Source organism: Pseudorasbora parva, chromosome 8 (genome assembly GCF_024679245.1).
Source record: "Pseudorasbora parva isolate DD20220531a chromosome 8, ASM2467924v1, whole genome shotgun sequence".
Lineage (NCBI taxonomy): Eukaryota > Metazoa > Chordata > Actinopteri > Cypriniformes > Gobionidae > Pseudorasbora > Pseudorasbora parva.
The window spans coordinates 11,580,771-11,592,979 of record NC_090179.1 but is presented as its reverse complement, the minus strand read 5'-3'; the positions used below and the strand labels follow the sequence as shown (position 1 = coordinate 11,592,979).

At 36.7% G+C, this 12,209-nt stretch overlaps 1 protein-coding gene across 1 annotated transcript; it reads left to right on the top strand.

The window, feature by feature from the left end:
* The first annotated feature begins 1,909 nt into the window (after nt 1-1,909).
* LOC137084458 (olfactory receptor 52K2-like) lies at nt 1,910-2,848 on the top strand. Its single transcript, XM_067450728.1, has one exon. The coding sequence runs from the start codon at nt 1,910-1,912 to the stop codon at nt 2,846-2,848; it is 939 nt and encodes a 312-aa protein (XP_067306829.1).
* Nucleotides 2,849-12,209: the final 9,361 nt, after the last annotated feature.

Below are 12,209 nucleotides of genomic sequence, written 5' to 3'. Positions count from 1 at the left end.
ACTTGCATATTCTCATTGGCATAGAGGGAGTAGATGGGCAACAGCTATCAGAGAGTGATCCAGTATCTAACTCACTCCAGAATATGCTGAGGACATCTGCTGGTCAAAAGCTTGCTAATGCAAAACCTAAATATGTTATACACAATAACTTCATTAACATTCTTCTTATTCTGTATAATCTCCATGTATGGACTACATTTATTATTATCATTATTATTTAAAAAATTTTTTTAAGGAATTAAGGTAGAAATTAATGTATTTTGCAGTAGTTGGACATACACTCACCTAAAGGATTATTAGGAACACCTGTTCAATTTCTCATTAATGCAATTATCTAATCAACCAATCACATGGCAGTTGCTTCAATGCATTTAGGTGTGTGGTCCTGGTCAAGACAATCTCCTGAACTCTTAACTGAATGTCAGAAAGGGAAAGAAAGGTGATTTAAGCAATTTTGAGCGTGGCATGGTTGTTGATGCAGCAAAGCATTTGTGAAGCCACAACGCGCACAACCTTGAGGCAGATGGGCTATAACAGCAGAAGACCCCACCGGTTACCTCATCTCCACTACAAATTGGAAAAAGAGGCGACAATTTGCCCGAGCTCACCAAAATTGGACAGTTGAAGACTGGAAAAATGTTGCCTGGTCTGATGAGTCTCGATTTCTGTTGAGACATTCAGATGGTAGAGTCAGAATTTGGCGTAAACAGAATGAGAACATGGATCCATCAAGCCTTGTTTCCACTGTGAGAGCTGGTGGTGGTGGTGTAATGGTGTGGGGGATGTTTTCTTGGCACACTTTAGGTCCCTTAGTGCCAATTGGGCAACGTTTAAATGCCACGGCCAACCTGAGCATTGTTTTTGACCATGTCCATCCCTTTATGACCACAATGTGCTCATCCTCTGATGGCTACTTCCAGCAGGATAATGCACCATGTCACAAACCTTAAATCATTTCAAATAGTTTTCTTGAACATGACAATGAGTTCACTGTACTAAAATGGCCCCAACAGTCACCAGATCTCAACCCAGTAGAGCATCTTTGGGATGTGGTGGAACGGGAGCTTCGTGCCCTGGATGTGCATCCCACAAATCTCCATCAACTGCAAGATGCTATCCTAACAATATGGACCAACATTTCTAAAAAATGCTTTCAGCACCTTGTTGAATCAATGCCACATAGAATTAAGGCAGTTCTGAAGGAGAAAGGGGGTCAAACACAGTATTAGTATGGTGTTCCTAATAATCCTTTAGGTGAGTGTATAAACATTTGATAAATCATGCATCTTATTCATATGCCTGAAGAATAGACAATTCAATTTTCTTAATTTTATTTCTTTAATTTTTACACTGTAAAATGATGTTATGTTTTTAAGGATGAGATATGGGAATACAGTAGTGCACAGACTCTTGGGGACACATGGTGTATTTAGAGACCATGGTATGAATCTACCTTTCATTTCACACTAAGATGTAAGACAAGGCAGTAACTAAAAAAAGAAAAAATTATGATTTATGACTAACGCATTTATTTTTGACTTTTTTCTCTCTTTTCATTTGTGTAGGTTAAATCACAATATAAACAAATGCTCAGAATTTAGGTAAATATATATGTGGCATATTGTCAGGAATATACTAAAATCGAATAACTATTATTATTGATGGTATTGTAAAGTGTTTTGTAATTCTTTGTGAAGACCTTTATGATGAATGGTATCTGAAAATGCCATTAGTTGTAATTAACAGTGATTGAACACAACACAGATATGTTTATGCTCACATTGAAGAAAATGCATGTTGTATGGTATTTGCGTTGTATACAGTGAAACTTGATAAACTATATTTATGTATTTCAGTTTCATCAACATAATTTGAACAGAATACTCTAAGTGCAAAGAAGTTTATCGGTATGAAGGATCTTCCTGCAGAAAATATTTCTTTCACAGACTTCAAACTGATTGGTTTCTACAGCCTAGGAGAATGGAGGCCTTTTTTATGTATCCCTTTCTTTCTATTGTTTTTATTGGCAATCATAGCAAATTATATTCTCATATATTTAATCACCTCTCAAAAATCTCTGCACTCTCCAATGTATGTACTAATTGGTTTAATGGCTGTTGTAGACTTGATATTGCCTATATTTTTTGTACCTAACATGCTTCTTAGCTTTTTATTTAATTGGAGTGGGATATCTTTAACTGGTTGCTTGATACAGATGTTTTCCATTCATTTTGTTGGAACATTTCAATCTACTTTGCTTTTGTGGATGGCACTTGATCGTTACTTTGCAATATGCACACCTCTTTATTATCACAAACACATGGAAATCCCTAACTTTCTAAAGTTTGTTCTTCCGCCTGTAATCAGAAATGTACTACTGGTGGTCACCATGGTCTTTCTGGCTGGAAGACTGTCATTTTGTGCAACAAATGTGATCGATCACTGTTTTTGTGAGCACATGGCGTTGGTTCAGTTAGCATGTGGAGATATATCTGTTAATAATATTGTAGGACTTTTGACTGCTTTCCTTATACCAACTGCGGATTTTGTCCTTATCAATGTTTCTTACATTCTAATTTTTACCTCTGTGTTTAAGTCTGGTAAAACTAACATGAAAGCCTTAAACACCTGCATTACTCACATCATCGTTATGTCATTTTCTTTGACTTTTGCCCTGATTGCATTCTTGTCGTACAGAATAAGAAATAATTTATCTCCCAGTAGTCGTGTATTTGTGAGCACAATGTACTTACTTTTTCCAAGTAGTTTTAACCCAATTATTTATGGAGTGAGAACAAAAGAAATAAGAGAAACATTTCTAAAGTTCATAAAACTGCAAAGGTATTAGCCTTGTAATAAATCAAATAAATATGGATGCTACTCTTAAAAAGAATCTGTCACTTTAATAGAAGTGTATGTTTTTTATATATATAATACAAATACTATAATAATAATAATAATAATAATAATAATAATGTATGGCATTTCTATGGTGATTATGTCTATGAATTTATGGTGACTATTTCTTATGCAGTCTGGAGTCTAGATTGCACATTACTTGCCTCAGGTGCAACAACAGCTTATGGAAAACATAGAAGCAACACATTTGAGCATTGAACCTTATTGCCACTGAAAGCGAAAGCCTCTTCAGTGGCATTTCCAGGTTTTAAAACATCAGAGGGCTAAGAGGGATTGGTTGGGGGTTTCATTTTCTCATTTCATTATCTTTCTCTTTCTCTTTCACAGTATTTTGATACATCTGCAACAAAAATAACAGAGTTCCATACAATTAATAATACAATTCAAATACTTTAAAGCTCTATGGCCTTTTGAATCTCAAAAAAATCTAATTAAATACCCTGCATTTTAACAAAACCTAAAACTCAGGTTCAATCCATGCTACATACATTTTTTATATTATTTTTTTTGCCAAGGGGCTTCTGATTCCTTGATTATAATTGGTTGACAAGGTGGACAATTTTCCTATAAATCACTATGGAGTAGTTCCAGGTCTGTTGACTGTATTACAGTTCCATGTGTAGCGGCTGGACCAATCAGACACAGTTTTTCATTATATTTAATGAATAGTCAACAGACCTTTCATCCAACAACAAAACGATGGCAGCAAAGGCACACCACAATTTGGAGAGAGGGGGCACATGCACAGGCCATAGGAAAGATAGAAACAGGCCCATAAAACATACTTCTTTTTTTTATAAGGTATTTTCAACATTTACAGTCAGAGATTATGTCAACTAGACTCGATCAACTTCTCCACATTCCCTCTGTACAAATAAAAAAGTTACCAAAATTATTCCTGTTCACATGGATCTGTGGAAATGACTAAAAACGCTGTATTATGCATGCCAGACAAGAAACTATGTGCCTGCAGACTTAAGTATTGAAACACAGGTCCTTCTAAAAAAAAATAGCATATTGTGATAAAGTTCATTATTTTCCATAATGTAATGATAAAAATTTAACTTTTTAGATTCATTGCCCACCAACTTAAATATTTCAGGTCTTTTATTGTTTTAATACTGATGATTTTGGCATACAGCTCATGAAAACCCCAAATTCCCTCAATCTAAAAAAAAATGCATATTTCATCCGACCAATAAAAGAAAAGTGTTTTTAATACAAAAAAAGTCAACCTTCAAATAATTATGTTCAGTTATGCACTCAATACTTGGTCAGGAATACTTTTGCAGTAATGACTGCTTCAATGCGGCGTGGCATGGAGGCGATCAGCCTGTGGCACTGCTGAGGTGTTATGGAGACCAATTAAGCACAGTAATACCATGGTCAGTAAACCATTTACCAGTGGTTTTGGCACTGTGAGCAGGTGCCAGGTCATGCTGAAAAACAAAATCTTCATCTCCATAAAGCTTTTCAGCAGATTTCACATGAAATCTATGATATCACTTTTCACATGAAGTGCTCCAAAATCTCCTGATAGCTAGCTGCATTGACCCTGCCCTTGATAAAACACAGTGGACCAACACCAGCAGCTGACAGGGCACCCCAGACCATCATTGACTGTGGGTACTTGACACTGGACTTCAGGCATTTTGACATTTCCTTCTCCTCAGTCTTCCTCCAGACTCTGGCACCTTGATTTCCGAATGACATGCAAAATTTGCTTTCATCCGAAAAAAGTACTTTGGACCACTGAGCAACAGTCCAGTGCTGCTTCTCTGTAGACCAAAAGTGGCTTGAACTGGAGAATGCGGCACCTGTAGCCCATTTCCTGCACACGCCTGTGCACGGTGGCTCTGGATGTTTCTACTCCAGACTCAGTCCACTGCTTTCGCAGGTCCCCCCAAGGTCTGGAATCGGTCCTTCTCCACAATCTTCCTCAGGGTCCGGTCACCTCTTCTCGTTGTGCAGCGTTTTTTGCCACACTTTTTCCTTCCCATAGACTTCCCACTGAGGTGCCTTGATACAGCACTCTGGGAACAGCCTATTCGCTTGAGGATGTCCATTATGGCCTTCTGGACAGCAGTCAGGTCAGCAGTCTTACCCATGATTGCGGTTTTGAGTAATGAACCAGGCTGAGAGTTTTTAAAAGCCTCAGGAATCTTTTGCAGGTGTTTAGAGTTAATTAGTTAATTCAGATGCTTAGGTTAATAGATCGTTTAGAGAACCTTTTCATGATATGCTAATTTTTTGAGTTTTCATGAGCTGTATGCCAAAATCATCAGTATTAAAACAATAAAAGACCTGAAATATTTCAGTTGGTGTGCAATGAATCTAAAATATATGAAAGTTTAATTTTTATCGTTACATTATTGAAAATAATGAACTTTATCACAATATGCAAATTTTTTGAGAAGGACCTGTAAATATATATATATATATATATATATATATATATATATATATATATATATATATATATATATATATATATATATATATACTTTTATAATAAGAATATCACTATTATAATAAAATTAAATAAAAAAATACAATTAAAACAAAAAACATGCAAACTAAGTTTATTTTAACTAGACAAAAGATTGGTTGTCATAAAATCGTTATTGGTGTCAATAAAACCTATATAATTGAAAAGCTCGATTGTGGTCTCAGCCTTGATAAAGTGCACGTAAGTTAGCCGTGATACATGATCTGCCCGATTAAGTCGTTAACCGAAACGAACAGCTGCAATCTCAACGTGTTAAAGCATCCAGATTTGTAGCTATGTTAATAACGGTTGTAAGAAACTAAACCATTTGTAAATCCGCCAAGATTTCAGCGAGATAAGAGTACTTATGTTTGTAAAGATCACTCATCTTACATCAGGTTCCACAGGGCCCGACAGAAAGCTTGCCTGTGACAAGATGGCCGCCGGTGATGACGATGGTGACTCCACCGTAAGACATCTAGCCTTTATTATGGATATCTATGATCTTAACTGCAGCTATGCCAATAGCATCGGATCCCAAAATGGTGGACGGGCCCAAACACCGCCCAATTTGTCACGTGACAGCAAGCTACCATGACATATGTCCTCATTCTCAATTTAAAGATTTCCTTTTACTTTAACTATCTGTTTCTGCTTCTTTATCATATTTATAGTGTGTGGTTTTATAAATCACCTTATATCCTACATCACATATTTTGCTTTTGGACGTCTGGTCACTTTATATCTTATATCAGAATATTATTGATATTATTGATATATTGATAAAACTCGTGTATTCGGATGGCGATTTATTCCCGGTGGAGGAGCGAGTTTTGGGCTCGTCCGCACCTGGGAACACTGCACGCGTCGTAAGTCAAATGATTGTCTGTTGTAAAAATGTCATATGCTTGGAATTAAAAAAAAATTTATATTTAATAATAGGACATTATTAATTATTTAAATGTCCTGTTTAAATATAATAAGTAGGCTAATTTTAAAAATGAGTGAAAATAATGGCTCATTTTAAATGTTTATGTGTTTTTTTTCTCTTTCTCCTTTGAGCGGTGATGAAAGATTATTCTTGTAAATACTTTCCAGCATTTTAGTAATAAAAGTGTAGGCTTTAGTTCTTTAAAATGCATCCTAAAAATACCTTACGACCCCACAAGAAACAATTACCGTCCGAATATGGCTCAAGGATATAAAAATACGCTGAACCATGTGTCCATGGGTGCGTTTACATGCACCTTCTTAAGCCGATTATGCCCAATAAGCCGACAATGAACATGGTCATGTAAACGTGGTAACCCGTTTTGTTTTATCGGAGTAATGTCATAAACGAAGTAAGCATAAACCGGTTGGGACAGGTCGTTTTTTGTCTCTTACCTCGATTTCGTGCGGCATGTAAACACATTAACCTGCTCTCTGTCGGCTTATTGAAGTGCGCATGTGTGATAGGTGGCAAAAACGCAAACTTAGAGCAGATTTTTGCATCCAGACAGAGCGAGCTAGCATTTGCATGAAATAAGGACATATATCACAAACGCAGACTCGTTTAAGACCCAGAAAATTGTAAAGAGGTGTTCTCTTTTCTCATGCAGCAGAAGTAGAAGAGGTTCAGTCAAAACGCTGCATCTGTAATAGCATGTGCGCATTTTATTCGGCTTATTGCTCACAGAACCTCAGTTCAAAACAGACCGGCAGAGGTAAATTATCTGAAATGATTTTGACCGGAAATCTGAATAGAAACGATAAAGCTCTGTTAAGGCAGTGTTTCCCAAACGGGGTGCCATGTCACCCTAGGTGTTGTCTGACGAGAGCAGGGGTGCCGTGTAAAAGGTTCATCTCACATCTGACGACCAGAGGTGGGTAGTAACGAATTACATTTACTTCGTTACATTTACTTGAGTACATTTTTTGGGTAACTTGTACTTTTAGAGTATATTTAAAAATGGGTACTTTTACTTTTACTCAAGTACATTTCTTGTGAAAAAACTGTACTTTTACTTCGTTACATTCGGTGGCGTTCCTCCGCTACTGTCAATGGTGATAATTAATTATATATTTTAAAATTAGTATGACTTGTTCGCAAGTCTCGCGAAACGTTGGAGAGGCTGCTTCGCGAGAGGTGGATATGCATCACCCGCATAAAATAAGCGCGCGTTTAGTCAGAAGATGATGGCCGAAGCAGAGGGAGATGTGTGTGAGCTACGGCAGATCGCCCGTACGTGGCCTCAAGTTCAGCCTGTTTTCAGTCCAAGATGTCAAAAAGAACAGTTTCATAATTTAATGCATGCTGTGTGCACCAATATGAACTGACATCTCAGCATAATTCCAGCTCTAACCTGAGAAAGCAGTGGTAAGTGTAACAATGATGCCTATTGAACACTATTAATGGTAATTTGGTAACTATGGGCACTTTTCCTTTATTGTAATACTATTTCACACACTGTCCGAGTGTTTTCCTCATATGCGCTCTTGTGCAAGCATTGACAAATCGTTTGAATCCTCCGAACACACGTCCACAAACAAACGTTCACATCTGTACATTTACATATCTTTTTTTTCTCATAAAACGAGCAACCTCATTGGCAAAATGTACCTGTGACAATGTTTTTGCAAACCACAAAATACGTACCAATACACACTGCAGAAATTCCAACAGAAATGAACACTATAGGCAGAAAAACTGAATTTTTTTAGTCTATGGTTTGTAAACTAAAACATTTTGAATTTTGCGTCACAGCTCCATGTTCTGCTTTTCTGATTCACCAGATTTGCTCGATAGCTCAGCTGATACAGATTTGTATTTGCAATGCAAAAAGCTTGAGAACGAACCCCATGAAGAACGAGTCATGATAAAAGAGCTCAAAGACGAGTTCTAAACACAAGCTAAAAATACATGGACACAATCTTATTTTTGTCACATTTGCTTTTGTTAACACTTTCGGGTAGGTTTAGTGTGGGTGTACGTTAAAAACACAACGTAACAAAACATGTCAGATTCACGCAAATCTGTTCTGGAAAAAAATAAGCTTTTAGCGCCACCCAGTGGACATTTCACTTTGAAACTGTCGCAATATGTACGTATTGGTACATATTTTGTGGTTTGCATAAACGTTGCCATAGGTACTGATGAGATCAGGCTAAAAACGAAACAAATTGAATAGCCTAATGTGACATCTTGCATTTATACACATATCCGGACAGACAACAGTCTGCAGTGTATATATACATTTAAAAATGGGACTCTATTTTTAAGAATGCATATACTTATAAAAATATAAGAACAAAGTATGTTTTAAAAAGAGCTGTGGTTAGCCCAGCACACCATGAATTTACACTGTTTAACCATTAAACACACACACACACACACACACACACACACATATATAACATATATATATATATATATATATATATATATATATATATATATATGGAGGTGTGTGAAAGCTCTCTAAGTAGTCTGAAATTCAGGGTTTTTGGATCTTATCAATCAGATCGAAAGTAACTAGTAACTAAGTACTTGAGTAGTTTTTTCATCTAATACTTTTTTACTCTTACTCAAGTAACTATTACGATTGTTACTTTTACTTTTACTTGAGTAAATATTTCCGTAAGTACTTGTACTTTTACTTGAGTAAAGATTTTGGCTACTCTACCCACCTCTGCTGACGACGCACCTATAATATGGACTAACTTGAAAATAATGCTTTATGTATGTTTCTGTCGATGGATACGTGCTGGCTCCTTGGTGATACATTAACGTTACAACAGCGATAATAAAAGAACTCGTCCCAAAGCGCGCACACGCCTCAGCGCGCAAATTTGAGTTCTCTTTCAAGTCTTGTGCTTGAACGGACAAACTCGCACAAAAAGTATGCCAACATGTACATCTTGATGAGTATCCAAGCAGACATAGTCTGTATATGCCTTAAGAGAACGTTATACAGTCGAGAAAGACGACACATATCCCTGTATTAGGTCTTAAAGGGGCAGTAGCCTTTACTGCTCTATTTATTGTCAAACAAAAGATAAGGACATCACTCACTGCTCTTGATTGAATAGCTTTTGTAAGTTTAATAAGGATTAATCTTTAATTTATACAAATATGCAGTTATTTTACATTTGATTACTTTATTCAATTTCTGTACCTAAAAACATAATGTTAGAGCTACCTAAAAAACCTGGAAAGCATTATTTTATTAGTATCTTTGCTTGACAGTATTTATTTGTGCTGCTGCTTGTATTCAAGTTATTGGTTCTTTATTTGTTATTTTCTTTATTTTTATTTGACAGTAGGCCTAGTCCTTTTTTCCATGAACATAGCAAATAGCCTACTGAAACGGGAGGTGGCAGGCAACAGTTTACCTGGCCATTATTATTATTTTTATTTCATCAAGTAACATTTAATATCTCTAGCATGGTGGAAATTGTAACTTTAGGACCCACCCCTTTTTTAGACCACTCACTTTTATCGTCTCTAATTCAGCATGTCTGTTTACCTACCCTTAACCAAGAAACACTTATTATTAAACACATGTTAAACACTTTATTTCCCCTTTTTTAATAATTGTCTCCATTTTAATTAAAAAAAAAAAATGCCTTTCCGATCTGATATGTGATGGGAAAACGTAGTACAGCGAGTGTGGTAAAAGGCAGATCTATTTGCGGCAAAGCGTGATGCATGCTTATTACCCTACTCTATAGCCATGATAAATAACCCAGAGATTCCTGTAATTTTGTCTGGCCAAATCAGTCATTTAGTAAATGGCACTATTTCTATCTGGACACGGAGCATAATAAACATGCAACTTGTTCATTATCATTAGCTACCTGTGAAACTGTTGATTTTTATGACAGTTAAATTAATATTGTCTTTTTATTAGACTATTTGTATTGACTGGTTTGAGGTCTTTTATTGGTAAAGGCAAGGGATATGGCCTCAAACGCACCATAATGCAGGAAATCACATCTACAAAATAATAAATTTTCTGGGAGAGAACCCATAAACCCCCCGCAGAAAAAAAAGCCCCACCTATAATATTTTTCACCAGCTGCTATTGGGACCCACCAACTTTTTAATTAGCCTCCGACGCCCATGGGTTCACATGACAATGATGTGATAAAAACAGAAAAGATTTTGAGATGACAACATTTTTCAAAATGATCCCTGTTCACATATCTGTCACTTAACCTGAGGACAACTTAATTAGAAGGTATCTTAAACTGTGCAAAAAAACCCCAAAAAAACACACATTTCCAAACTACAGTCCGCCCAGTGAATTTCAGCCATTTAGTTTATATTATATATCGTAATTCTATATTTTTTTATGTTAGTTATGTTTTATTATATTTTGGGGTGTTACTTTCCACTCTTTAAGTTATTTAACCTATAGAGACTTTTATTATGAAAGGTGTCTTGCCAGATAGCTCGGGCAGACACACAGGCAGAGCTCGCACGGAAAATAAAAACACTGACGGAGCGATGGAGCCATGCGGTCACGGAGATAATTCATTTATTAAGGGTACTTTTAAGTGGATTTAAGCATTTAGATGCTGTTTGTTGTTTTAATTTTGTAGTATTTTTTGTATGTTTTGTTTTGCACCTGGTTAAAAAGGAGTACAAGTTATTCATTTATATTTAAACACTTGTGTATACATATATCTTGTCTTAATGATTGTTTTATGTGTTTGGTTTAAGAGTAATTTTATGTTTTTAGTATAATATATGTTAGTATTAATTTCTGAATTTGTTGCTATAGTCAATTGTTTTGTTTCATTTATATGAATGTGTGTTATTTTCAAATTGCAACAATTGTTTATTTATCTTTTCTAGCTCTTAGGCCGGGGACACACTGCAAGCGTGCTGTGAGCTGTGACGTGTCCGTTTTTTTTCGGCTCCCATGTTAACCGGTTAGAGCTTGCACACTGCCTGCGTGATATGAGCCGCGCGGAAAACGCGTGCATGCTTCAAATAGAAGAGACTCCTATTTTTCATGCGACATACGCGAGCGTGTTGGAAGCGTTTCCAGGCAAAATAGAATAGGAAAGATGATATGTCATTTTGACACGAATACATATTAATAAAGGACATTTTCATGTTTGAAAGTCTGTAGGTTAACATAAATGCAGATATAGGCCTAATTGCAATAATAAAAAACAACATAGGTTATCGATTTTTAAATATTAAACCTGTCAATACAGAACGAAATATTCTGTAGCCTATCTTGCCGTCAATACCATAGATCTGTATGGTCAATAGGCTACTGCCGACAGTGTCTTTGCTGTATCAATAGGCAATATACGAGTATAGGGCTTCCCTGTACATTAATAGCAGCAGCTGCGCGTACGACACGCTTCTGGTGTGCAAAGACAGAAAACGCCAGGCAGCCGCCCCGCGGCTGACACGCAGCAGAAACGCCACGCTCACGCCACGCTTGCAGTGTGTCTCCGGCCTTACGTTGTTGTGAAGTCAACAAGGGCAATAGAAGGACAGTACACATCAGTGCATGGGCGAAATTCTTTATTAAAGGTCCCGTTCTTCGCGTGTTTTCGAAGCTTTGATTAAGTTTACAGTGTGCAATATAACATCATGTTATATATAAATATAACAGTTCCCTTTCAGACTCGCAGTAGTCTGAAAGGGAACTGCACACTTGGCACTACGCCGCCTCAAGGGGCCGCTACGTGGCAAGCATGTACTGGTCCGTACGGACAGCATGGCGGCCGTTGCGTACATCAACCGTCAGGGTGGTCTACGCTCCCGTCGCCTGTTCCAACTCACCCGCCACCTGCT

Bases quoted from the DNA above. Each gene is read 5' to 3' on its own strand.
- LOC137084458 (XM_067450728.1), top strand. From the start codon at position 1,910: ATGAAGGATCTTCCTGCAGAAAATATTTCTTTCACAGACTTCAAACTG.